Raw genomic sequence first — 27,780 nt, forward strand, 5'->3', positions numbered from 1 at the left:
TTAAAGAGAGACAAGGCCAAACGCGCCTGTAATAAGCCGGACAGGTCATCAGTATACTGATTTTGTCACTGAATAACTATCAGTGAAGACATTGATGTAGAAAGCGATTTCCTACATGTCCAAACGCCATATACTACGAGAAATGAGATAGAAGTTATCCCTTTGCAATTCATTTATTTATTTTTTATACTGCAAGTGACTGGCCCGCCTTTGGCTGTCAACTGGTACACTACTGAAACGTTTGACTTCCCCAGGCACCACCCCATATTTATTGGACAGTTTATAGCTGTGGAGAAGCCGATGACATAATGTTCTTTTTGCTAACATTTGTGATGCGTAATTAATAAATGAGCCAGTCTGTCAGTGCTTATAAAATAAAATACTCAGGGCTACTCAGAAATGACACAAAGGGACATGTGTGTGGAAGAATTCATTGTTTTTGCGCATGTGCAGCACTCACCACGCTCAGGGGGTCGTGCTCGGCGGGAAGGACTTGCATGCGGAAAGCTCGCGGACTCCAGCGTGGGTTCACGACCAGGTACTCAATCTTCTCGCGGAGATCCATGCCGTGAAAGAACTCTCGTAGGTTTGCATTGAGGTCTTTCTTGAGCGCGTATCCCTGGAAGTTTACGGACACTCCCAGCGAGCCGTTCAGGTATGTCCTGTCGAACTGCGTCAAAGAGAGAACATTAAGCATTCGATGTCCAAGTGTTCCTGAGCAGAACCACACAGAGCGCATTTGCTTTTTAGAAGCTTACGTTACGCTACCGACATTTTATAGTAATTTGCTAGCTAACAGGAGCAGTGTAGGTTTTCGATCAGGATGGGACTGTAGCCACCGCGCGCGCTTCGGATACCAAACACGTTCTCGCTGGTAGCTCAAGCCCGCTAATGTGCTTTTGCAGATATCGCGATTGTTGTAGCCAGGGAGGCTTCTATCTTACGAACGCGAAGAGACGCGCAACATTAAATCGTTCTGGAAGCTCCAGTAACTTCAACGAAGCAACGGAAAATACCCGCAATCTATATTTCCGTGCTGTCATTCGCAGAAGTTTATTTTTCTGTTCTCCACGAGGAACGGTTGCCTGGCGGCTTTAAAATCAAAGCAGATTTCATTCTGATAAATTTATTTTTCTTGAATCTGATGCTACGCAACATTATATGAAAAATTTGCAGGCTTAAATATAAGCTATGAATTTGTGCTTCAAAGTGTTGAAAGCATTTTTAGGAGTTCGTGCTAGGTCTGTCCATGCGTTCAAAATGAGCACTTTCCTCCTCATCTAGTCGAACGTTCAAGGATACTCGAACTAGCAGTACGTAACGAACCAAGTAGAGATCTTCGTTGTTGTAAAGAGGATATCCGGGTAGCGCCTTGGGCTCCTCAATGGTGCTTCGATCGTACGGAAGCTGGAATGTGAACGGCACAAAGTGGTAGCTGAACAAGTCGACGGGCGGTGACACGGGTCGCTTCACATTCAGCTTGTGGTTCACCGGGTCCAAGGTCAACTGCAGCTCCAGGGGTAACGAGAACAGCTGGCGCGAGTCGTAGCCCGAACCCAGCGACGTCCGGTTGAAGGTGAGTGCGATGCCGAGCATCTTGTACGAGCGGGTCTCGTGCCTGTCAAAGTTGAGAAGAAAAGAAAGAAAGAAAGTCTGCGATGCGCCTTGAACGCAGCAAGTCTTGCGCAGGCACGACCAGGTCACTTACTAAAGTCAACGCAGCATTGAAAACTGATCAGACAGTACGAACGGGAAAAAAATTTTAGAAGGACGAGCATGGCTTCTCAAATCTGGCGGTGCGCGCTATACAGTCTGGACATATAGTATGGGCCGATTATATCGGCCCCGAGGTCTCAAAAGAGATCCGCCAGGAATAGCGCGGGAAGAAAGACACATTATTTTCCTAACAACTTTCAGATTTTCGAGTAGTAAAGCCAATAATGCCAAAGAACAATTTGGCTAGGCAGAGCTTAGGTAGGCTCGCTTTGCAACAAAAAGGGCAGTTTAATGTCATACGTTTACGGTTGTAAACCGCGGGAGGCGGGGCGAAGAGGAATGCAAAGAGAGGCTAGGTCGACACATACGCGTTTGAAATATTTCTTTCAGAATGGCTGCATTATGTACCAAACAATGCAGATATCTCACGTACATGCTGGTTTTGGCAACGCAAGCTTGTTCAATTACATTCTCTCTTCAGTTGCATACGCACAAGAAGACGAATATATTCTCGTTTCGTTTCGGCCCCTAAGGCATCCTGCATCTGTCAGCGCCCCGGAAGCTCCTAGTTAGCCATACTATCAGGAGGCGATAGATATTTTTGTCGAAGTCAATCTTACCACTCGTCCTAGCACGCTGCAAAGCAATTTATATTTTTAGGCGCTAAAGGCTAGCTTACGACTTGTACTAACGCTTAAAGAACCCCGTAACTTCTCCTTATTAAGGCGAAAGCCTTAGATGGCTCATGGAACGAAAATTTGACCGTCCGCCGTTACGCCATCCGGCGTCACGGCACCAAAATTCAATGGAACCAAAATTAGGGGTCGAACCCTTAACCTTTGGTGGGAGTCGAACCCACGACCTTGGGTGTAAATAATGGCAAAGCGAATTAAGACATAGTTCATTATGACAGAGTTAATTAAGGCACTCGAACCCAAGACCTGTGGTGTTAAGACAAAGTTAATGAAGGTACGGTTAATTAAGATATAGTTATTTAACGCACTCGTACCCCCGACCTTCGGTGGGAGTCGTACCCTCTAGGAGATATCGGCAAACCGGCCATATCTCCAAGTTGCTTTCCACTTGACATAGTGAAAGTCGAAAGTCGAACCCACGACCTGTGGTGTTAATTAACGCAGAGTTAATTGAAACAGTTAATGAAATGTAGTTAATGAAGGCACCCGAAACCACGACCTTTGATGGGAGTAAAAATCCCTCGACCTTTAAGGGTAGCCTAACCCACTTGGAGATATGGCGAACCGGCGATATCTCCATGTTGGACTCCAATTGACATCGGCAAGGTCGAGAGCCGAAGTCACGACCATTGGTGGGAGTCAAACCCTCGACCTCTGGCGTGAGTTGAACCCAGGTCCTTTGATGTTAATTAAGGCGAAGTTGATTAAGGCACTCGAACCCATGAGCCAACATGGAGATATGGGTGAACCGGCCGTATCTCCGCGTTGGATTCCAGTTGACATCGTGAAGGACGAGAGTCGAACCCACTGCCGTTGGGGTTAAGGCGAAGCTAATTAAGATAACGTTAATTAACATATAATTAATTAGGCCATTCAAACCCACGACCTCTGGTGCGAGTTGAACCCGTGACCTTCATGTCAATTACGGCGCAGTTAATTAATACACAGTTAATTTTTGTAAAGTCAGTTAAGGCACTCGAACCCCTCACCTTTGGTGGGAGAAAACAATAGGAAGTAATCTATTATAATGAGAATGTCAAGTAATGTAATGAATGTCTCGTGAGCTGACAGGCTTTTGACTTCGTCCTCCTTAGCATATGTTAAAGTGTCAACTTTTCCTCCTGTCTTGCAGAAAGTGAAAGGGAGAGGGTGGTCGTGGCACATCACGTGAAGATAAAATGTGCTGATTGCTGAACAACAGCTAAAAAAAAAGTCGCAGTTTCTCCCGAAAGGCGAACCATCGATAGCGATAGCAAATTAGGGCACACCTATACGAAGTAAGGATAGGAATTTTGTCGACCGTATAAACGCGTAAACATAGGCACATTAACTAAATTAACAAGCATAGTCTCACGCGCGCACATGCAAACATGAACCGATCTCCCTCGATCACAGCGAGTTTCTAGCGTTAGGAAGGGCGGCAGCAGCTGTGAGCGAAGTCACATTCGTGCTGGCTATCGCTTCAGCGCAACCCTACTACTTTATTTTCATTTGAATTCAGACGCGTCTGGAGTGAATGGGTTAAGGACATCATCCGAAAGCGTATGTAAGGACACTGCTTACACAAAGTGCTTTTTGAAGTCCACCACAAACTTGCCGTCCTCGGTGTGCTCAAAGTCAAACTTGGCTCGGTTCCCGTAGGTGAAGTCGGCCGTCTTGATGTCAAAGTATGTTGGGAAGCCAACTTCAGTGGGCACGAGTACTATGAGATCTTCGACGAGGTGGAAGTCCTTCGAGTGTACGTTCTCTCCCAGCACGTGAGCCAGTGCAGCCGCCGGAGGCTCTGTGATGGGAAATCTATTAGTTAGGTCACTACAGATACTTGTTAATTAACTTTACTCACAAGAAATTACATCAAGTGAACACTTCATACAGACCGAACATACGCCACACACTGGGTAAACGACATGAAAAGAGCGAGACGAGACGAAGCGCTGACCTCTAACAGTTTAGTGATAGGCGATGTAACTACATAGATACATAGGCCAATAGGCCAATAGACATGCGCACGTACAGAAACCTATGAAGAAACAGAAGGAACATGCGATTCATTGATAAGACAAAGTAACCGAAGCATGCAATCATGAAATTTCGCCGTCATGGTTTACCAAAATGCCCGCTCGCACATACTTCACATGGAGATATACACAAAAGTTCCTTATTCACAAGTTTCCCAAAAGTTCCAGCGACAACAGAAGTAGCTTGTGTGATATTTGTCCCATAAAAAAGCTAGACTAGGAGGGCCTTTGGTTGCCTATACTTGATTGCAGCCTTCAGTTTGTGAGCGAAAATTGCTGAAAGTCAGCCAACAAGCACGCGTAATTTGTTGAAAGAACCCAATTCTTCAGCAAACTGAGCACGTAGCTTAGATTGGTGAGATGCCTGGCGCAGGTCGCAAACATAACTTGGTGGCCGGCTGTATTTGTGACAGCGCGTTCGAAACAGGGAAGTATTCGTGGTGAGTCAGTCAAGTTATTGCAAAAGAACCATTTTACTACAATAAAAAGCACAAGCTGGCCTAAGAACTTAGAAGGCTGTTTGATGTTCGAAAGCACAATGTTCTTTAGGGAGATAAGTGAAATAGTCAAGGCATGGAGTTTAATTAAAATATATTTTCGGCTTGATACACTACACTGAGGGATGGGTAAAGGGGAACGGGAAAAAATGAAAGATTAGCGGAGAAATAAAGGCAAAAGCACGAGAAAAAGAATGGAAATGGTGGGTAACATAGGAATATCATATTCTCCATAAGTGAAGCTACTATTCGAGCAGAGGAGCTTCGCCGACTTCACTTGTGTCGACTGTACAGACCGGAAATCCTGGATTGTTTGCTCGTTCCAGTGAATTTTATGTGTATGCTGTCCGTCGTTCCTTGCTGCCTGGCGCCACATTTCCTTACTGTGTTCTGGTTTAGAAACTCTTCCTCATCCCGTCGCATGCTTATATGCTAATAGCAGCGAGCACCATCGTTGCACGCAAGGTGGTGATGTGATTCGCTAGGCTTCCGCTCCGACGACAAATCGCACCGGTGCGTCCCGGTGATAATTCCCGAATTCGTAATAAGTTCGCTCTATAGCAATCTGTCTCAACTTCATGACCTCCAGGAGAATGGCGTATGCCCATTGCGCACCACACCGTTACCGTGCCTTAGACAATCGTTTTCGAGGCGTCCGGAGACATTGGGGCCAATGGCGTTAGCGTAGTCCGTACGCGTAAGGCAGGAATGGTTCGTCTGGGCTGTGCACGTTCCTTACCGTTAGATTGGAACGCCGCGAGAGTTGATTCGTCGAATTGCATCAGCTTCACAGTGTGACCAAAGAGTTGAACGTTGAGCCGTGCGTTCATTGGCTCGTATTCGCGGTCGGCGATGGGAAGCTGCAACGGAAAAAAGAATATATGCAGCCGTTATGTCCGCGTTGTCTTGTCAAGCATTGTTGAGCTAGCTCGTTTCGCACATCTCTTTGGGAGAACATAAAAGCGCGAATAATAACATCATACACACAAGGTGCACTGTCCGTTAAACTGTAAGCAATGGTAATATCGTTCACTTCTTCGTCGGAAGTAACCGTTTCACCCGCGCTTGACACCACCTGAGAGAGTTATCGCTCTGTCTCGGGAAGTATCTTAACTCTGATTACGCAGAAACGCACTGACCGCATTTTAGAGACTGGGAAGCGAAAGGAAGAGAATGGGATAATAAGGAGAAGCTTTTTAAGGGGACGGTACCGCGTGCAAGAGCTTTCTCTAGTGTAATCTCACATCTGCATCGTTCCCACGCCCACAGTTGCGTCGCTCATTACATTTCCGTCGAGATGAAAAGACAGGCAGAGGTCAGCCACATCTAGATGACCAAGTGCGACTCCTAGTGTGTTAACCTCTCTTCATCAACAATTCAGCAGCCCTCCCTCGAGTCTATGCCATCTTGACACAGTCTTAAGACAAAAATTCGAGTCTCAAGATCATCTGCCACAATCTCAAGACCACCTGCGCGAGACGAAGTGACCGCTGGTCCCCGGAATTGGCGTAATGTGCGCCGCCGTTCTGTACTCTTAATTCTCTCCTGTTTCATATTGTGAAACGTTTTGCGAGGCTTGCTGCCATGTTGCTATGCCATCTTGACATACTAGTGCAGTGCAAACACAAGGAGGACCCGTCAGGAGCACATGGGCGCACGGTCTAGCTAGCGCAAGTGTCTGTATCTTCATTTGTGGTATACCTTAGCGTTCGAAGAAGGTGTTTCGCCCGATTCGGAGGCTGTTTCCAACCTCTGGCTGATGTATCGAAACGTTTTCCTTGATATCATCGTAAATAACAAATACCGCTAAACACAAGTCCGACTCTAATGTAGCCACCGCAAGGCGGTGAGCGCGAAAAGAGAACGTGAACGAGTGAACGATTTACATGACCACGCTCCGTAGCGTTATGGTTACTAAGTTCTGCCTTATCATTCCTTTCGCCTCGGCTGCCTTGCGTGCAATGGTTCAAATCTCACTGTCTCACCGCCTGCTCAATGTGCTTGCGGTTCGTCTCCGAGGTGCTCCGAGTGAAGCGGGGCCTGCTGAGCACGTTCCACAGGGTCTTGGTGGAGCCCGGACGCGGGCCCAACAGAGCGTTCACAAGCCTGTCCAGACCCCACTGCTCGAAGCTCAGTGCGAAGACCTCGTACACGTTGCCAGCTGCGTACGCCTGGGTGGCGGCGTAGATGCTCTGCGGCAGGAAGCTGTCCTCGGAGCGTAAGACGGACAGTACGCTCAGGCTGCCGATGTCGTACTCGCCTGCACGATAAAGACACAATTCTCTAAGGAGGGGAGACTAGCGTATACATTTGGTCGAGCATTGGCCGCACAAGAAGACAAATGTAACGCACATACCTCCTCCAGTCAAAAATAAAAATTATCATTCTTATTAGACGCGATATGAAAGCACAAGAAATGCGGACGCGGTACGAAAGAAAAATGGTAGACATGGCACAAGTGCTATATACTGTCACCTCTACATACCACAACGTCAAGCAAGCACCAAAGAGGCCCTCCGAAAACACTCTTGATTCTTATTAGTTATACACCTCACAATTGGACCCGTCTCGGCGTCTCAGTGGTTATGGTATTCGGCTGCTGTACACGAGGTGGTGGTGTGGACTCCCAGGGGCGTTGCCAATGAGAGTAGAAGGCAAAAGCGGCCGTGTACCGAGCCTCAGGTTGTAATAATTAATGCCAAGCCTTCTACTAAGGCGTCTTTTATAGCCTATGTATTCCTCTCGGACATAAGGCCTAGTCATCACTTAATGACTCAATCAATCAATCAATCAATCAATCAATCAATCAATCAATCAATCAATCAATCAATCAAGCAATCATTCAAGCAATCAATAAATCAATAATCTGACTCGGAAGACACCCAGGGACGCAAAATCTTCTCGAGACATTTATTACCAGCTGGTCTATCCTGGCCTCGTTATGTGATCAAATGTCATGGTTAGATGCATACACTCAAAAATAAAGTGTGCCATTTGTGTCAATAAATCAATAAATTTTAATCCTTCTCCTCCTCCTGTTCCCCAGAAATAATTGCTATCCTTTTTGCGCGCACATCATTTCGCTAAGGCATGTCATATCGTACGTCATTAATCGGTTGGCGCAGGACAGGGGTATTTGGAGATCGCAGGGAAAGGCCTTCGTTCTGCAGTGGACATAAGCTAGGATGATGATGATGATGATGATGATGATGATGATGATGATGACGACGACGGCGACGACGACGACAACGGCGATTATGATGACTTCGTTTATGGCAGATGACATTAGGTTCTACGGTGTCATATGACCTATATTGAGATTTGTGCTTATTGTATCGGGAGCTGACTTTCCGTTCTAATGTGTTGTGAGCTGTCTGTTCTCCGTTTATGTGAGATTACGCTCAAATCCGCTTTTGAAGTGATTTGTGTGGTCAACTGTTTCCGCGCATTTACGTCACCCGACCTCCGGACTTCTTTGTTGTTGTCTTTCTTTTGTTTAGTGCCGGCTTGTTATGTCATACTTACTACATACTTGTATACGAGAAAAAGGAGTACCGCCTAAAAAGCTCCAAGGTCTCCTAAATGTAAAGGAGCAAAAGAGACGAAAAAGCAAGAAAAAAAGCGAGCAACTTACGGCTGTATCCACTACTGGCGTACGTAACGGAATTCGTGATGTCCACTGGCTTGGAGAGCCTTCGCACGTTGGCCCACAGCGGAAGCACGTGGCGCAGTTTCTCCACGCTGCGAGAGATGGCAGCGTTGGTCAAATACACACCTAGCCGCGAAACACTGATAGTCTGAAGGCTCTCAGCAAATTTTTGCATAAGAGCGGACTGGACAAGAGACTTTGGGCAGCCTTGGAGCGTGCAAGATTTTCACCCCCATCTTCATCCTCATAAGCAACATCTTCTCTCGTCTTTCTTTCTACACCCTTCTCCCGAACGCCGAGTAGCAGGTCGGAACATTGATTCAGGCCGACCTCTCAGCTTTTCTCTCGCAATAAGTACCCCTCTCTCCAGGCGCGTAACAAGCGCCACTTGTGTTCCGTATTTTGTAGATACGACCACGTTTATAGACATTTGCCTGTTTAAAAGCACAGACCATGGCAAAGCTTCTGGTTTTCGACGCAGAAATACCATGTAACTGGCGGTTCTGCAAAATTTGAACTGCGCGGGGAAGACAGGACGTGAACAGGAAACGTAGACGCATGCACAAAGACGCAGTGAGAGAGCAAAATTCACAAAGCGCGGCGACACACTGTGCCTTGTGTGACCGTCTATTTTTGTGTGCGCGGTCTTGTCCTTCTCTCGCGCAGTTAAAATTTTTGCTGACTCTATGAACCTACTAGCCCAATGACTTGCCTTACTACACTAACTGGTGAGCAGCAGTACTCACTAACTGGTGAGCAGCATACTTTTTCAACAGTTTTTCCGGTCAACTAATCGATATGTCCCGATGTATTAAATGGCAAATTATAAATATCTGTTGTTCATGGCATTCGGAGCACTAATTAAGAATTAGCTAATTTCACATAATTATTAGATTGAATAGCACCAAGAAGAAACATTTCTGGCGGCTACTCTTCTCGAATGGGAACAATATGCACTTGGTTATATTTTTCCGAAGAATGGCGATGCGTGATTGCTGGGACACCCTGTATGATAGTTCAAATGACCGTGGATTGCTCCCAACCACCGTCGGTTGCACTTCGCTCCACAAAAAGGCAAGAGGTGCGTCGAGTGACCTCCTGAACAACACTTTGCAATGTGGAACGCGGTTTAAAACACATTGTTCTTTTTTTTTTTCTGATCACGACACATTCAGTCTTCTTAAGTCTACAGCGTGGCACTCACAGGTCCTGAACGCAGGGGAACTTCGAGTTGGCGATGGCCCGGAAGCTGCTGCTCACGAAGGAGACGAGGTTGTCGCTGGGGTCGTCGATCAGACTTCGCGCGATGTGGCGAAGTATGTACAGGTCCGGGTTGCTGAAGATGATGTTGATGAACGCTGCGGCTCGAACTACGTGAGGCTCGCTCGTGTTCTCGTAGATGGGTAGCACGATTGAACGCACCTGCGGCAGCCACAGATCCTTTCTACACGATATTTTTTTGTTTTTGCTTTTCTTTCAAACACAATTTACAAAAGTCGTTGGTGGAGGATAGCGCGATTCCTACCTTCAGCTGGATTATGTTTAAAAGTGTTCATATATGAGTAACGTCGAACAAGACGCAGCCTGCTCATTAGTTTTATCATTTCTTTCGCTTACCGTTCTTGGTTCCATCAACATTAGCTGAATCAACACTCACCCCCCTCCCCTTTCTGACCTGCCTCATACTCTGGGAAGCTTCAAGATCAGTTTATTAGTAAGGCTTTGGCCGTGTCTAAATAAAGAGAGAGAGAGAGAGATTCACTAATAAAACATCTGAGAGATTGCCCGGAACTGCTGTGTTCTCACCTGCTACTCAGATTTGAGGTGTGGGGGAAGAGGGACAAAAGGGAAGGGGAGAAGCAAAAATGATTATGATTAAGAGAACAGGCATGCAGAAAAAAGGAAATACAAATGTCAACTCAGGCAGGTTTGGGGGGTTCCTGTTCACAAAATTGACCTAAATTTAGGAAGTACCGTGAGATCAGTGAGCTAACGATCTCGTCACTGGCGCCGTTCTTCTTTTGTGTGCGTGCGTTCTTCAATGTTTATCGTGTTTAGTCGTGTCCGTTCCCGATGTGTCTTTAGCTCATCCCCCATCCCCTCTCCCTTCTCACCTCACACACTTTGCATGAACGGCTGTCTGGACAGTACATCGAGCCTAGCTATCCCGGACATAGTGCAATGAAAAGTGGTTGCTTGGTGAGCAGATTACGATGCCAGCACACAAGATATGATGCGTTCGCAAACGTTCTAATGTGGTTTCTAACATGCGCCGATCCAGGAGACCCTGCAAACGTCACAGCACCCACAGGTCACATAGCATGAACAATTTGCAACTAACGAGAAAGAGTCTACAGCAACATATCCGAAGCAGCATGCCAGGAGATCGGCCAGGCTAACATTTTCACCTTATCATTAAGTTCACCCTCTCTCTTTTTGTTCTCTGATGGTATGTGCCTTATATTTGTTGCGAGGCCCACGGAAGCCCCTCAATTATCTACCAATATCTGCGTACTTGTGGCAGAGAAAATTCTGAGAGCCACGGGAGAGCGGGCCGCAAGGGCGCACTCACCAGACTCGGGTTCAGAGCCGCTGTTCGCGTCAGGGCCCACAGGGCAGCCGACCGGCGCGTGACCGACTGGTTGTGGCGTGGATCGGCGAACCTCTGCAGGTAGCGAACAGCGCTCGATGTGGCCAGGTTTCCCGCCGCGTTAATGTAGTAGATGATTCGCTGCTCGGACTTGGCCTTGACATCCTCCGGCATCAGTGAATACTGCGGGTGAAGCGAGGGGGCACGTGCAGAAAGCATTTGGTACACGCATATCAGACTGGCAGTCCCATGTACATCTCGCTCACTCACATCGCTCATTGTGGGTCCACAGGAACCCATGCAGGTTCGCCCACACACATGTAATAATGGACACGCATCTTTTATATAGGAGCCAGCATATTATAGTTCAATGGCAAGACCTTGCGGAGTTAAGGCAGGCAACATTAGTGAAGATGCCTGCAAATGCTTTTCCTTCCCAGAGCGCTGGCTCGTTCATTCAGGTCTTTAACTCTAAGATAAGATTTGGTACTTCGTAATGTACAATGCCGTTGTCAGTAACTGTAATTACCCCGTTGTCATTTCAAAAGAGGTGCCGGTAATGCACACAGTATTGTGCCAATTACACGTACGTCGTTAAGAATCATCCCCAGTGCGAAACGAAAAGCCAGAGCAGCTAGTGGTTGGTGTAGGAAAACCACTCCTACTTTTCCTATATGTGACAACGTCTTTAGGATGTTATTAGAGCGATCTCTATTTCTTTCACAGATAGTGACCACTAGTAGGCCTCTGCGATTGCATTAAAAGGCAATGTTCACTAAGTTGCTTTTCTTATGTTTCATGAGCTTGTAAAATATTCAGCTGGTCGAGTAGGCAAATGTACAGAAAGTCATGTCTCACAAACATTGCAACAATCACTGACGAGATCCGGGGCAATACAGCTTCGATTCTATCTTCCCAATTAACGTAATATTCTGTCGGTTAGGTCGAAACGGAAGGAGTCCTTACACCTTTTGAAAGGTTCCTATTGAAGACAGAAAAATTAACTTAGCCATAGCCTTAGCTTAGGTAAAGCAATAGCACCCCCGTGTTGGCCTTTATTTACTCACGTTGAAGAAAAGCTCGACAATGTGCGGCGAGCAGAGCCCAGAGTCAGCCTCGAGCAGATTCGTGGCCCGGTTGCACCTAGCACCACCTGCCAGCGCACTTACAGCCAGGACACAAGTGGATCGCAGCGACTCGCTGGCACTCACAAACTCGGAGTGGCACAGGTTCTGGTGGGACAGGGAAGCGAAAATGATGCATATACCTGAATTTATTACAGTTCTTATTAGTCATGAGCACTTTTTGTACTGTGTACTGATAAAAATACAAACTAGGCAGTCTTTAGAATGCACGCGTATTCCGAGTAAACTGTTCGTCTTTTTCTCCCTTGTCCACTCATCAATCTGTCTGTAAAAAATAAATGAACATATACAAAGCCAAGAACCAAATGTATTTTCACTTTGGCCTCTAGTCCACAACGCATCCAAACGGCTCGTTTGCGGACGCATAATGCTATATTTTATAGAATGTGCAACACCAAAGTTATAAAAAGTGTCTGCTGCCATCCTGTAGCGTGTATAGAAAAGCGTCTTTGGATATGATCTTCCTTTGCACTAACGAAACAGACCTCCCTCAAGAGACTAGACATCAGCTAGAAATAGACAAAGTATAGCGTATTTGCCCCTTGTCTCCCTGGAATTTTGCGACGTCCTTACATTTGATTTCGGGGCAGAAGCAAACGTATACACCTTAAAATGACGCTTCAGTTTAATTTCACGGCTAACTATTGTAAAAGTGAATGAGTACCGCCGGAAACAAGGTAAGGAGTGCGCTGGTAAGGTTAAGTCAGCACGCGTTGCACAAGTTAAGAAAATGGAGGGCATAAGAAAAATGCTCTATTCTAATCCATATGCTGTCTTACAAAGTAAGGAGACGGCACCTACGTACATATAATGAAATTGAGCTAGTGTTTAGGTTATTTTCAACAAGAACACAATTTGCTTAACTTTGTGCTTTCCAAAGTACACCGAAAGAAACACGACTTATCGATTATAAGTCATGAAAGAGCGCTACGAAGGGCTCTTGTTAGCTCGCACTTAAACTCACCAAACTAAAATATTTGCTTGATCTCTCATTCAGTACGTGGCCGAATAGCATTGTGCCCCGCGTGACTTTGTTATCACAACAGTGAAAACCAGAATGAGTTCGTAGAGATGATTTTGTAGCAGCTCCTCAAAACTATACAAGACAAAGGCAAAGGGAAGTCGTGTGCACACACGCGGTCGCGGACTCTCCGATTGAGTGCAGAGCAAAAGTACAGACTTTCAGTTGTGTGCCCTCAATAGCGTGCGTGCGTGCGCGCGTGTGTGCGTATGTGTGTGCGTGCGTGCGTGTGAGTGTGTGTGTGTGTGTGTTTGTGTGCGTGTGTGTGTGTGTGTTTGTGTACGTGTGTGTGTGTGTTTTCTTTCGTTACGTAATTTATAGTTAGCATGCTTACGGCCAGCTCACTGACGACAGCCACACTGAACTCCTTGAGATTGTTGGGAAACTTGAGCAACAAGCGGTCGGCTTCATCCGTGCTAAGTTGACCAGCATTGATGAGCTTGAGAGCGAAGGAAATGTGCGGGTTGTTGCCAGCGGCCACCAGAAGGTCAAGGAAGGCGCCCCTGCAAAGAGAACACTGGTAGTTTATTTGCACAAAACAAGCAAAGTGAGACATTACGGTTCCGTTCACAGATATATGTATATATATATATATATATATATATACACACACTCCGTGTCTAAGAAAAAGAAAGAAAAGTTGCCATGTCATGTTTATTTCAATTCTGCGCAATTTTCAGCGCATCATGGCAACACTAGCGGCGTCCTCGAAACGGGATCTGTATTGCGAGTGCATTCTACAGGAACACGCCGGTAATGCTTTCGCTTGTTTGGCTCCATGTGACTCCTCTTGGCTATTTCAAGTTAAAGTTCATCAAATTCATGTATTTACCGCATACATGAAGCCAGCCTCTTCCAAAAAAACAAGCCAATGATTTGCGGCATTTTCACCTTAAAGGAGAACTGCCACGATAACGCGAGACATAATATGCACCGAAATAAGTTTCACAGGCAATGGTATTACAAAGATGATGCTTCCGAAATTGTTCATCTGCCTAAAATTTTCGGGGGTTCATGAAACATTGTAACAAACTTTCTTTTCAATTTAATGCGTGCCTTCCATGGAAGTAAGTGCTCATTAAACCTCGCACTTTTTTGGACCACCTTAGCGCCAAAATAGCGCCTCATTGATTGACATAACAAAACGACTATTTTTCACATATTGTTCATAAAACGTGTGAATCTGCGTACTTGGATGAGCGGTTCCATGCGAAGGGCTTCCGGTTAAAAAGCACACTAAGAGGATTATTAGCTTCTACGGCATTTGTAACTAACATTTCTTCAATTGTACAAAGGTCGTTGTTATGAGGTAGAAGCTTTGGTGAATGAGAAAAGGGTACGCAGTAAAGAAAAAGATATGGTGACGCTACCCTGAAATTTCCGAACCACGTCGTCATGACGTCACTGATTTCAGCAGCAGCGACTTGGGTCTAATACTTAAGTGGCTGTTTGTGAGATCGAACCAAATATGCATTTTAGAGAAACCGGAGGTTCAACCTGGCAAGTTTCGATAGCCTTGCTTGTGTCGAAATGGTCCAAACAGAAATGTGTATATATATATATATATATATATATAGATATATATATATATATATATATATATATAGATATATATATATATATATATATATATATATATATATATATATATATATATATATATATATATATATATATATATATAAATTCGCAACGTCACACTAACGTACCGGCGCGGAGCTTTCCATACGCAATTATAAAAACATATGTTTGGCTTCACTTTCGCTGGTATTATTCAATGCGTATACGCCAATGAGCAAACGCAATCATGTAACTTTTGAAGCATCTTTGGCAGTCCAGGCTAAATCAATTTTTTCTTTAGTACCTTTAAGCAGCGAATATTTTTTTTGTTTTTGCTAATGATTGGAGAGCGGTGTGGGGCTTCTCTCCTTTGAAAGCACAACATGTTGACTGAGTGAAGAGACAAACCTGATGTACTTCTTCGCTCCATTGGGCGCGTTGAGAATGTGCTGGTTGTAGATTTCCGATATCTCGTCGTATGTCAAGGTCAGCATGTTTGAGAATAGCTGCAGGAAGAGCATGCCGCCACTCGGCTTGTCACGCATGTTCTTGTAGTCCTCTTCGCTGTACTCGATGGCTGCCAGCCTCTTCAGACCCTCGATGAACTGTTACAAACAGGGCAAGAGGATCGTGGGAGGAAGTATTTCTTAGGTCAGGTTTATAAGGTATTTACGTTGCTTATAGTTACGTAGGTTGTTGTTCTTGTTGAGACATACGTTACAAAGCAAAAACAGACAGACAGACAGACAGACAGACAGACAGACAGACAGACAGACAGACAGACAGACAGACAGACAGACAGACAGACAGACAGACAGACAGACAGACAGACAGACGGACGGACGGACGGACGGACGGACGGACGGACGGACGGACGGACGGACGGACGGACGGACGGACGGACGGACGGACGGACGGACGGACGGACGGACGGACAGACAACGAACTTTATTTAATCCTGAGGAGCTACTGTCAGGACCTCCTAACAAGAGGCCATTGTGCATAACAAAATAAATTTTTTTATGCACAGTTTGACAAGGTCCCTGCTTCCTTTGCAAAGTAATTACGAAACAGTGTTGGTTCTTATCGAGATGCTACGTTTTCTAGGGGCATAGAATGAGCGAAGGCGCTACATTATTTTTTAATGGACGTTCGACAACTTACGCGCAATTCCTTAAAATGGTAGTATGTTATGAGGATGTCCAATTTTGTTAGGAATAAGCCTTTCTACAGTTTCGGTGTCTAGTGCAAATTGATTTTGCTTGATGAACGTTGCTGCCTACTCTTCTTAAAATATGGCACTGGAGCCAGACGAGGCCCACCCTTTTGTGAATTAAATGTCATAGCGCTTATCCACGCTGCGTTCTGTCCTTCACGCGCCTCTTAACTCGTATCAATCCACTTCAAGAAAGCAAATATTCCTAAACCTAATCAGGCCGATGTACCACCCACATATTTGCACGGCACAACGTGCTTTCTCGTGCATGTATGTGGCTACATAATGTCCCCTTTCTTTAACTCTTTGCTAGGGATAGTTTTGTTTGCCTCTTTCGTCTGTTTTCGTCCTTGCCAGTGATCGATTGTCGGTGGTCGGGGCCTGATGGTCTTTGGTCGGACTTGCGATACAAAGGCGCCGAGAGGAAGGGTCCGTGTTATACCGCAACCAAGTTGCGGTGAAGTGTGGGCGGAAGGGGGACTGTCGTGCGTGAGCTTTCGCGTTTCCAAGTGACGGAAATCGGCGGAAAGGAGGGGTATGAGGATACAGGCGTGCGTGATCTTTTAGGAGCGCTCGGCAAGGAAAACGAACATTAGTTCGCTCGCTCGCTAGTTGTTTCGTTCGTTCGTAGGGGCTATTCCCGGATTACACTGACAGTCATCATCGATTGTTTCTCCGAAAAAAATGCAAACCACTTTTCCGCTGATCAAGACAGGGCGCACAACGCTAATCAGGCTAATTTTCCTCATTTCCCCTCATTATTTCTAACTTTTCCTGATTATCGTAATCCTGGTCTTACTGTTTCTTTGCTTCCGCTCAGTCCGAACTCGCGCACGTAGTGGTTCGGTGCTTGCAGTTCGAGACCCGTGACGGCGTCTTCCGCCTTGGGAAAAGAGTGCGACAGTCGCTGGTGGCTTTCGACCTCGGGTAGCGAAATCTCCGCGGCACTGTCTCGTTCCTCCACAAGTGTTGCCGTGTTGCTGTGAAAATAAAACGGCGGTTATTGCTCACTCGATCATTGTGGTACGACTTTAGGCGAATGCACTCGTTTGTGACATCTATGCGGCCTTTATACAAAGGCTTGAGTCTCTTGTAACATCGCCGTTTGTAGTGCTGGCATGACAACCGCGCCTTAATGTTTGCACTGAACATCATCATCATCATCATCATCTGCCTATTTATGTCCACTGCAGAACGAAGGTCTCTCCCTGCGATCTCCAATTACCCCTGTCCTGGGCGAACCGATCCCAACCAGCACCCGCAAATTTGCTAATTTCGTTGCACCGCCTAATCTTCTGCCATCCTCCACTGCGCTTCCCTTCTCTTGGGACCCATTCTATCACCTTAATGGTCCAACGGTTATGTAATCTGCGCATTACATGACCTGCCCAGCGCCATTTTTTTTCTCTTAATATCTATTAGAATATCGTCTATACTCGTTTGCTTTCTGATCCAAACCGCTCTCTTTTTGTCTTTTAAACTTATGCCTAGCATTCTTCGTTCCATCGCTCTTTCCGCGGTCCTTAACTTGTTCTCAAGCTTCTTTGTCAGTCTTCAAGTCTCTTACACTCTTACCTTAACAGGGAGAGTGTAAGAGTGGGGCTGAAGATTAATATGCAGAAGACAAAGATAATGATAAATAACCGGTCAAGGGAACAAGAGTTCAAGATCGCAAGTCAGCCTTTAAGTCTATGAAGGAGTACGTTTACCTAGGTCAACTAATTACAGGGAACAGTGACCATGAGAAGGAAATTCACAGAAAAATAAAAATGGGTTGGATCGCATACGGCAGACATCGTGAACTCCTGAGTGGGAGCTTACCATGATCATTGAAAAGGAAAGTATGCAATCAGTGCATTTTACCGGTGCTGACATATGGCGTGCTGAACATATGCAACGCCTTCTGCCGCCAGGCTTGCTTTCATGATAAACCAGTGTAGCCTTTGCGTGCTGCGCTTCACGAAGACACCTTAACTTTTCGGCGAGCCCCTGGCCTCGATGAGAAACTTGAATTAGTTATTGGCTCCCGCCTACGCCAAGTTATCGTTTCTGCATGCACTGTCATTTCCGCTGACCCTAATGTTTTTACATTTCAATTAAGCATTACAAATAACTTCCCTACTGTTCATTCTGGCTTCAAAGTCTGTTTATTTCGTATGCTTGTGACTAGCAAAAGATTAAGCCCCTCGACTGCCCTCGCTAATTTATTTAGTTTTACATGTGCGCGTATGTTTTGGGTCGATGTGCCGGGTGCGTATCGTTTCGTTTGTCATCTTATTCATCTGAAGTAACGTGCCATGGATTCCGCCAGCAAACCTATCCGATTTTCGTCAAAGAGCCTTTCTCTCTCTATGCTTTCGGTCTTTGTCTCTTACTTGGTAAGGAAGACTGTAAAACAAGAATAGAAAAGGGTGATGACAGTAATCACTGATATGTGCGCTATGTTCAAGAAGATTTCAGACAATGACACTAACTTTTCTACAACATGTTACCGAAAGAATCTGGATGACGTTATTCCTGTTCGGGCCTCCGGCGTTATTTAAAAGACTCCCTAAGTGTGGCCTAAAGGTTTTTTTTTATTATTGGGGCAGGGTACACTTACTACTTTCAAGGTCCCGAAGCGTGATATCATGGGCGGTTTCCCACGGAAGCATTATATTCTATGAGTATTTAAAGGTAATTCCAGAATTTTCATGGCTCACACATGCCACCTCTACTGCAGCATGTACTCGTAAATTCAGCTGTCTCTCTCTTGCATTGGCTGCCTGGATTTCTGACTATCGGTGACTGACCAACTGAAAAAAAGATTTATGCAGGCGCTGTTCTGATCCAGGCGAACATCACCACGGGTTCATTACTTGCCACACTCACATGCCGCTTTTAGTCAGGGCAGATTACACTAGGACATGTGCATAAGTATAACTCCTGAAATACAGGTCAAAAAGTATCAATCTTGGGCGCTATAACGTAAAGCTGTTCCAAATTTTTCTATTCCAATTCTTCAATCAGCCCTCCACGATTGGTCAAAACATTTTCGGGCCACCTCCACTTCGCCTGTCTGCCACGCGACGTCACGGTAACCAGTATAGTCCCCCTCTGATATTACGTGTATACACTGATTATGCAGGAATAGCCCGAGTAAAAGAAAAGTATTTTTTTTTCTGATTTGGCGCCTTCTCGTCATTAGGTCTGTGCTATTGGTTCTCGGGCTGCGCCCACTTCGCCTGTCTGTCACGCGACATGAGCAAACCGCGAAAATTCACCGCGTCAAACTTGCGTTTACGCGATAAAGATGCATTAATATGCTGCACAAAACTCAAATCTTTTTTCTGAATAACCGGAGACTGCCCCGTTCCGAAAGGAATATAACATGGCTGCCCTCCGATCGCATGGCGCTGGCTACTCGCACCTGCCGGAGAGCTTGGGTTTATTTGCGTATATTAAACTTTTTTCGTGGCAGTAAAACGTTATCGAGCCCTCTCGGCATGCATACGTCACTCTGCCAACTCTTCTTTGCTGAGGATCCGCTTTAGCGGCATTGTTAACCTTCCGTTGCACGCCGCCGCGATTTTCGACCAGCCACTGCAAGCTAAATAAAGGGAAGCTGACCAATCGCAGACACCGGCGCCATCCTCCTCATCTGGTCATCTATTTTCACTGCGCTGGCTTGGCCCCACTGAAACCCTCTCCACTTGAGCGTGCTCCTTGCCTCTTGTGAGCCAATTAGATAACGAAAACTGCTAAATGTAGTCCGTATTATTCGTTTTGAAAGCAAACTAAAGTGACCTCCTATAAACGAGGGGAGCGTTTGATTGGGCTGTTCAGACAACGCTGTGAGTCGGCGTGTATGTAAATTTGACGTCAGGAGATTGGAGTAAAAACACATTGGAATAGATTTACGGTATAGCTAGGGCTCCTTGTAAGCACCACTTCTCTCGTCTGCCATGCTTGTTTTCTTGTGTTACATGCCGCTTGGGGAGCTATGCTCAGGAGTGAAATCAGAAGCATATCTACAACACAGCAACTTACCCTTCTCACAATCATTGGCTTTCTTGCGTTTCCACCACAATTGTTAACGCTAATGCTAACAATGCTACGGCGTCAACGTCTACTTGAGCTTGAACTGTTACACAAGGCAATACTTCGATCAGTATTCACGTTCGTATCTCGAATATCTTTGAGACGTTGCAAAACATTTAAAAACATTTAATATTTTCGGCCACGACTGGTCATTCTTACTTGACTTGCACGTGGAACTTTTTGCCGTCTCCGTAGGGTGCGAGCACTTGGTCAGAACTTCCGCACGCGCAGCCGATGACGTAACGTTCTCTCGTGCCCTTCAAGCGGTACTTCACCTCTGACGTCATCGTGAGAGGCAACTGCGAAGACACATGGCGAATTAGCTCAGATTGTTGTGTCAAAATGTTCCACCCTACTTGAACGAGAAATGGCCCATAAAACGACTTTGGAACAAACTTTGTGTTAGAAACGCCTGTAGCTCAACTAAATTATTTTGATGTGCCTTTTGCCGGATTCAGACCAACTGGAGCAAGATGCTCCAGATGGTTTGAATATTAGACGACAACTCAGGCCCTACGAGGAGGCGACGGAAAGCTATTTAAATGTGCGGAGCGTTAAAGGGGCGCACTGTCGGGGGCGCTGCCAAGCTATTTTTGAAGTAGATGACTAAATCTGCAATACGATGAGGAAAAGGGAAGGAGGCAAAAGAAAGAAACGTTCTTTTGAATTCGTTTTTAGTGGGCTGTATACGAGAGTGGTTTATTACTGCATGGCTCAGAAACGGAAAAAGGCAGACAAACAGTTTTCTAGAGCAACGTTTCGCGAGTTTTCTTTTGCAACAGCAAGAATGAAATGAATATGTAGCACAAATACATGGTAGGAATGGCGATTCGCGGATACATGGAAGGAAAGAAGGGAGCGTGCGTGAAATGACGGAAAGAAATTTATAAATATCTTGATTAGAGAATGTTGGTCAACAACAGGGATTAGTGTAGTCAGCGCTGCCGCTTTAGTCAACAGTGCATTCTCCATTCAGGCCACTCGTACCAAAATAAAATATCCTGTTTTCGGACTTGATGAGCCGGAAGCCCTATTTACCACCTAGAAAATACAAAATAAAAACTAAGTTTTCCATTCAATACGTCATATCGCCTCAACAGCTAGTTAGTGTGTTCACATTTGTGGTTCAAATTTACGCACCGCCTATAATCGTTCATTGGAAACAATGGTTTTCCTTAAAATTACTCAATTGCTGCTTCACAACCCTCATTCATCATATTCATCCGAGAAATTCATCTCGGAATTTGCGATTTTTTACCAGTGTTAATCTGGTTTCTCATATTACAAAAATCGTGGATTGGCGTCCTTACCCATCTCTGTGACTTGCAGCTGGTGCACGGTCGTCCTTTGAGCGTTCCCGTAAAGTGGTAGGCCTGGTGGTTGCACTTTTCTAGGTCCTTTATCTTTGTCACCTCCAGGCCTTCGTCTTCTTCCGACACGACGTAGGTCGTCTGACATTGACCGTGAAGACCATCCTGTCACGGTAAAATCAGGCGCAAGTATTCATCGAGTTCGTCAATTTGGTAGACTCCGAGGCTAATTCCTGACGCTCGTGGGAAACTCATAGCTACCTGCAGCCGCTCAGGCTTATTCGTCGCATATCTTTAACGGGGCGACGAGGCGCTATCGTTGAGATAGATGGTGAGTAAGATGACAACAGCGTCCGCTGCTTTTTTTTTCCTTAGTTCCTGACAGTCCTTTCTGTCTTGAATGAGGACTTTTAGGTAACATTTACTAGACAACAGAGCAGCACTGTTTTTTTTAAACAAGCATCCTAAAATATACTGTCCATCCATGAGCATGAAATGGTGCCGCGTTAAAGAAAGATGCGGCGCCTACTATGAAGGACAATATCAACGTCCCTTCAAATACCATTGAGCTCAATCCCTTCCTGCGTAGCTCAAATGCTTGTCATTGTGACCCATATTTACGTTTGCCCTGTAGAAACCTCACTCACCTTGTGAGGTTATTGAGATTATGTCCGGCATATAGTGTCACGGTGCTTCACTGCACGCACTCATCTATTACTTTTACTTTCCTTCTTTCTATTCCCCCTTTCCCTCAACCCCAGTGTAGGGTAGCAAACCGGACGGTCGTCTGGTTGACCTCCCTGCAATGTCTCTCTTTGCTATCTCTCTCTATCGAGCTAACGTGAGCAAAGTCGCTCGGTGTGGAGTTCCTTGATGCTGTACTTTAATACAGTAGAAGGAGGAGGATTCTGCGGGGATAGACCTCTTATAGTGAGCGCGTATTTTGAAATATTTTCGCACACGTACCTCGGTCACGACGAACTCGTTGCCTAGTGGGTTGATCTGGCTTCGTTTGGACAGATCCAGCTGGAACAGGCTAATGATGGCTTTCTTGATGTTGTGAGACCAGAGAGGCTCATCCTTACCCAGTTCAGCGTGCTGGACCTGCGCATAGTAAATGAGCAACACAATGAACAACGTTTATAGCACGTCGGTTTCTCGTTATCACGCGCGCCCTGTTTCTGGTTTTGAGATGTTTGTATGCGAACAGCATACTTCACAAGTACGCTGGTTTTTGCACATTAAAGGTATCGTAAGCATAGCCTCTTGATATATTTTTATTGAAGGACAGGCTAGCTAAACCACACTAAAGACAATGCTTGGTAACCGACGTTGGAATACTGCTATGAAGCGGTGGACATAGAGTGATGTGATTGAAAGAGCTTTTTATTTATTGTTAACGATTCTTCGTTATTTTGTAGGCGCAGGATATATTATGGCCACATAGCGTCGGTCTTCAGTTCATGCTTCACAATCTGTAAGGCCTGAAGAAAATGTGTTAGCATACCACAAGAGTGACGAAACATAAGGTCATACTACTAAAGCTGTTTAATCAACCACAACGATTGTATATCTCTTAACGGATGGGCATGACGTGCCTTACCCGGCCTTCCTTGAATGCAGCAGCGAAGGGCCTTTCTAGGTAGTTGGTCAGCTGTTCGTGGGGTTGAAAGTTGAAGGTGTGCGTCTTGAGGTTGATCGTTTCACCGTGGAACAAGTCGACCACGAAGTCCGAGACCTGGAAGAGCCATGTTCAGAGACAAAAAAAAAGGATTAAAAAAACCCCGAGGGCTTCATCAGCAGAGCGCGTGATTCGGATATGTACAGTAATTTGTTAGGATGCATTTTCGACACAGAATGATGCTGGACGGCAGCTTAAGCTTTCTCTTTCAGCTGTGTCTACTGGAAAACTCCGTAGTAGTAGTCGTATCACGTAGTAGTCGTACGGAAGTGATAAAGAAATGATGTGGAGATCGTATAATTTGCTCTTGAGTGTTGGGGAAGATAAACAGAATTGTGAAAGATGACCCTCGAAGGTAATTCGGAGCTCTGTGTCAATTTTTTTTTTTTTTTTGCTTCTGTGATGTTTGCAGATTGCCTAGAAAGAACGTTAGAGTACTTTGTCTTCAAATATTCTATGAATATTTCACAATCTCCGAAATAATTCTTATCAGGCTTGAAACTTCTTGTAAAGATGGTTGGAGTATAACGAAAAATTATACGTTGCTTGCATTCCCGAGAAACTCGTTTGGCTTTTCACCGCCTAGCTCGTACGTACGGCACTACTGCCATTATTGGACCAAGCTACCAGGGATCTTAAAATTTGGAATTTTGGTGAAAAGTATTTGCCCATGTACATTATGCCGAAGTAGTCGTCTCAGACCTCGAAATTGCAACAGCCCACTTTCTGGAAAAGAAAGAAAGAAACGCTCTTACCTTGAATAATGTAAGATCACCTTTAGGCTGCAAGGCTATCTTACTACGGAAGGCGAGTCCGTTGGATTGTAGTGGCTGATCCAAGTTTATCGTTTGAATCTTTCCTTCATAGTTGTACACGTATTCCTTTCCGTTCTCGAACCCTGTGAGGCAATATTTTGACGACGTCATCTCTTGTGACTCAAACAACGGTCGAAAACTCGATTGTCTAAGTGACTTTGTGGGGCCATTTCAGCTAAAGCAACGAAGCTGAAAAATATCTTGTGACAGATGTTCAACTCGTGTCTTGTAAGTTAACTCGAAAAATGTGCAGCTGCTCTATGCATTTATTTCGCAATAAAATCCGGAAAACAGCAAAATTTCCAAAGTAGCTGAAATTGGCCAACTTTCTTTTTAAATTTACGGCTGGATACGTGGTGGGGCAAATCTCACTTCACTACACCGAGCTCTGCAACATACGCTCGCACTTCTTTTTGTTTATATTCTTGCAAATTAATGCAATAAATTCATATTGTTTATTTTTCTTATCATTTACAACAATGCTCGATATTCCTGCGTCCCAAGAACCCCAAAAGGTTCGGGACTAACCGTGCTCATGGCACTTGACTAGGGTCCTGATCCCTATACAAAATATTGTGTGCTCCGCGGCTGCGACAAAATGCCAGCAGATCAGGTAACACAAGATAGTCACAATGACCGTACAGTAGGTACAATGACTCTTAACACAGAAGGCAACCGAAATAACTCTCTTCAAAAAAAAGGAATAACACATTCAAAAATAAACAATGCGAAAATTCACTGTAGTAAAATGCAAAGCGCAAACTATACATACTTATTTAATTGTATTAATTTATTACGAAAGAAAACAATCAACAATACACATACACACAAGAAGCACAAGTTTGTCAGTACAGGTGTCAGAAAGCCAAGCGTTTCCAGTCATAAATGTTGCGTACAAAAAGAAGAGTATTTAAATACATTAGTTCAGGTAAAATAGAAGGTTGAATCATACTGATGAATGAGGTGAGATGGTATCGTCATTAGTAGATTCAATTTAAAATATGTAGTTCTATTTCATAACACATTATAAATGAAGTCAGAGGGGACCTTGTCAATTTGTTTGCTTATTTTCGATTGCTGCCAAAGAGCTGTGGAATTGGGTACATTCAGTGTAGTGGCCTGAAGTTAAATGTTTTGTTTGTTGAAAGGTGTGGCTCCAAACTCACGATTTTTGTCTAATTCTTTGACACGTGTGCGTTGTGAGCGTTGACTTATAAATCCTTTTTCAGCGCTAGTGGTTTTAATTTTAGGCTTGATAATTTTTTTCTTTAATCTTATCGGAGATTTTAGAGTTCTGATGGATACCTTTAAAAAATGGATTGGTTAAACCGTTAATATTAGCAGTTGTCATTGTGCACCATAGGAGTAAGCAGTATACTGTGGGGGAGATTTTATTAAGGGTCATATAAGTATTATGTTTAAGTTTGTCAGGTATGAGGTTCCTGACATTCCAGAGAGCTCCAGTTTCCTGAGTTGACTTGAACTTTGGGTAACACGTGCTCGTTCCATAATAGATATTGTTAAAAAAATAACCAAGAAGCTTGATAGAAGTGCGCAATGTTCCATCATTACGAAAGTCAAAATGTGATTCTCCACTAATTTGAAGATTTGCTATAAATGTTATTTATCGCCTCTTGTCAATATTCGGTGCGTTTACTTATGCATAACTTATAACTATTTTTATGGCTCGGAGAGCCAACTGTTCGCCACTTTTGCATATCTGATTAGGTTAATCTCTTTGAAAGAAGCCCAATATAATGTAACATCGGCGTAAAGCATTATTTTTCAGAGCCCAGAATATTACGCTTTAAAAGAGTATTGGTATTGGAACTGTGGGCGAAAGTCTAGCCTACAGGTCATCTGTAAACGCGAAGTTGACAGTTCCCTATCATTTCCAAATATTTGCCCTTATGAAGTTTTATCAAGAGTTTCCTAATTTTAGGTAAGCACAACATTATGGCTTCCACAAAAATATCAGTGTTCAGAAGAAATTAGCCGACGATAAATGGGAAATATAAGAAGAATGGATGGCAGTCTTCGTTCCGCATGCCTGTGCTTTCACCTTTCCGTTTCTTAAAGCTAAAGGTCCGCATGCCAAACGCGTTGTTTGCTCCATCTTGATTCAAGGTGCTAGAGCATAGGATAGAAACCCCCGCCTCTTGTAAAAAAAAATGAAAGCTGGAAATTGATCTTGCTACTTATAACTCCGCAGCATAAACGCAATAACTACTTATCCACCACTGCGTGTCTAGATTAAAAAGAAAGAAAGTGGTAAAAATTACGAGACGCTCACCTGCCACAGCTTCCGCGGCCAGCAGAAGCGCCACCGCGACGAGGACCCTCATGACGGGCTCGGCCGTCTCGTACTCCAGAAAGCGAAAAGTCGATCCCGGCCACCCAAGCCCCCTTAAGTAGCCTTGGCCGTGAGACAGTCCGCAACGCGGCGAAGGAAGCAGCGGCGGAACCCTGAAGATGATAGGCGGCTCGCCACGGCAGCTGGGGACGACGAGATGGTGAACGTGCGGCCGTCGCGAGCAGAAGTTGGCAGACTATATGACGCCCAGTTCTGGCCGAAGCACGGCAGCGCCTGAGCGTCGCTTCTTGTCCAGCACGACTTTAGAGATCCTCCTAGAGACCGAAGCCGGTTCTGTGATTCGATGGTAGTCTTGTAAAGTGTGCTAGTCTTTCTTTTTTTTTTTTGTGCGTGTGTGTGTGTGGCATGGCGGTCCATTACGAAATCCTGCTTTTCCGAGTGACGCATGTGTGGCTGCAAACGTCGTCACCATCGTATCGTCTGTCCCGATAACGAAGAGAGCGACATGGGGCTGAAAAACGCTTCTTCGTTTCACAGGAAAGAACTGATGACGACGGAAGCATAACGCATATGAGCACGGGTATATGCTGTTGAAACGACCAGCACGTCCTCGTTGGGTGCGCTGGCGCAATCGACCGTCAGCAGAACGAAGGCCTTGTGACGTCTAAGCTTCGAGCTCAAGGATTTCATCTTGCTTGCTGCGAGAACCGCGGTCTTCTTTTTCTTTGGCTGGCCTTGAATCACACGCATCACCACGCAGAGTCACGTGAAACGACTTCGTAACCATGAGCTATCTTCTGTCCCCACGAGCAATTCATTTTGCACGCATCGACAATACGTACTTTGGTCTGAGAAAGCAAGCATGTCGTTGAGTTGACGCTCTGGTATGTTCAGGTTGTCTGAGTAATTTCTGAGGTATTTCTAAGGAATATAGAAATTTAGTGATGAGGGACATCCGGGACCTCTCTATTTTTCGTTTTTGAGCGTGCGATACGATGTTACAGCAATGAACTACATTTGTCTCTCACACCAAACAACTTTTCGGTGCTGGACAGCCTCTCCGAATTCAAACGAAAGCCATGAGTCCACGTTATACTTCTCTATTCTCTCACGGTTAAAAGAGATTACAACCTGCAGCTGTCGTGTGAAATCTGTAGGCCGTACACCGAAATCCAGAGCCTCGGCTGAAACATACGGCCAGTGTGTTGGATGCGGTGCGTTGTACGCATGATGCCTGAAAGGCCTTCACATTACTACCCGTATCTGTGCAATCATTAGACGATCCTTGCACTGCTTTAAGGAATAGGCTTCACAGTGGCCCACGGAGTACCATGTGCACTGCATGCCGTCCATTCCCTTACAGGACTTTGAGAATTTTGCTGTAGCGCGTCGCAGGGGCTGTAGCGTATCTCCGAAAGGTCACACGTGCGATTTGTATCCAGTATGCTAACTTTATATGACGACGATAAGGTT

The 27,780-nt window shown here is 45.1% G+C and overlaps 1 protein-coding gene across 1 annotated transcript in view; it reads right to left on the minus strand.

The window, feature by feature from the left end:
- The window catches only part of LOC126539458 (vitellogenin-6-like), a 39,098-nt gene extending 11,804 nt beyond the window's left edge, over positions 1-27,294 (minus strand). The window contains exons 1-18 of the mRNA XM_050186305.3: positions 26,287-27,294; positions 23,934-24,076; positions 23,101-23,235; positions 22,464-22,601; positions 21,498-21,662; positions 20,347-20,486; positions 16,907-17,087; positions 15,300-15,496; positions 13,666-13,834; positions 12,233-12,397; positions 11,148-11,348; positions 9,780-9,997; positions 8,561-8,667; positions 6,912-7,186; positions 5,666-5,786; positions 3,975-4,194; positions 1,327-1,618; positions 461-670 (exon numbers count right to left, since the gene is read on the minus strand). Of these exons, the coding sequence (XP_050042262.1) occupies positions 461-670; positions 1,327-1,618; positions 3,975-4,194; positions 5,666-5,786; positions 6,912-7,186; positions 8,561-8,667; positions 9,780-9,997; positions 11,148-11,348; positions 12,233-12,397; positions 13,666-13,834; positions 15,300-15,496; positions 16,907-17,087; positions 20,347-20,486; positions 21,498-21,662; positions 22,464-22,601; positions 23,101-23,235; positions 23,934-24,076; positions 26,287-26,338 (3,129 nt within the window). The 5' untranslated portion in view covers positions 26,339-27,294. The remainder of the gene's footprint in view (positions 1-460; positions 671-1,326; positions 1,619-3,974; positions 4,195-5,665; positions 5,787-6,911; positions 7,187-8,560; positions 8,668-9,779; positions 9,998-11,147; positions 11,349-12,232; positions 12,398-13,665; positions 13,835-15,299; positions 15,497-16,906; positions 17,088-20,346; positions 20,487-21,497; positions 21,663-22,463; positions 22,602-23,100; positions 23,236-23,933; positions 24,077-26,286) is intronic.
- Positions 27,295-27,780: the final 486 nt, after the last annotated feature.

The sequence above is a fragment of the Dermacentor andersoni genome, chromosome 11 (genome assembly GCF_023375885.2).
Source record: "Dermacentor andersoni chromosome 11, qqDerAnde1_hic_scaffold, whole genome shotgun sequence".
NCBI classification, from domain to species: domain Eukaryota; kingdom Metazoa; phylum Arthropoda; class Arachnida; order Ixodida; family Ixodidae; genus Dermacentor; species Dermacentor andersoni.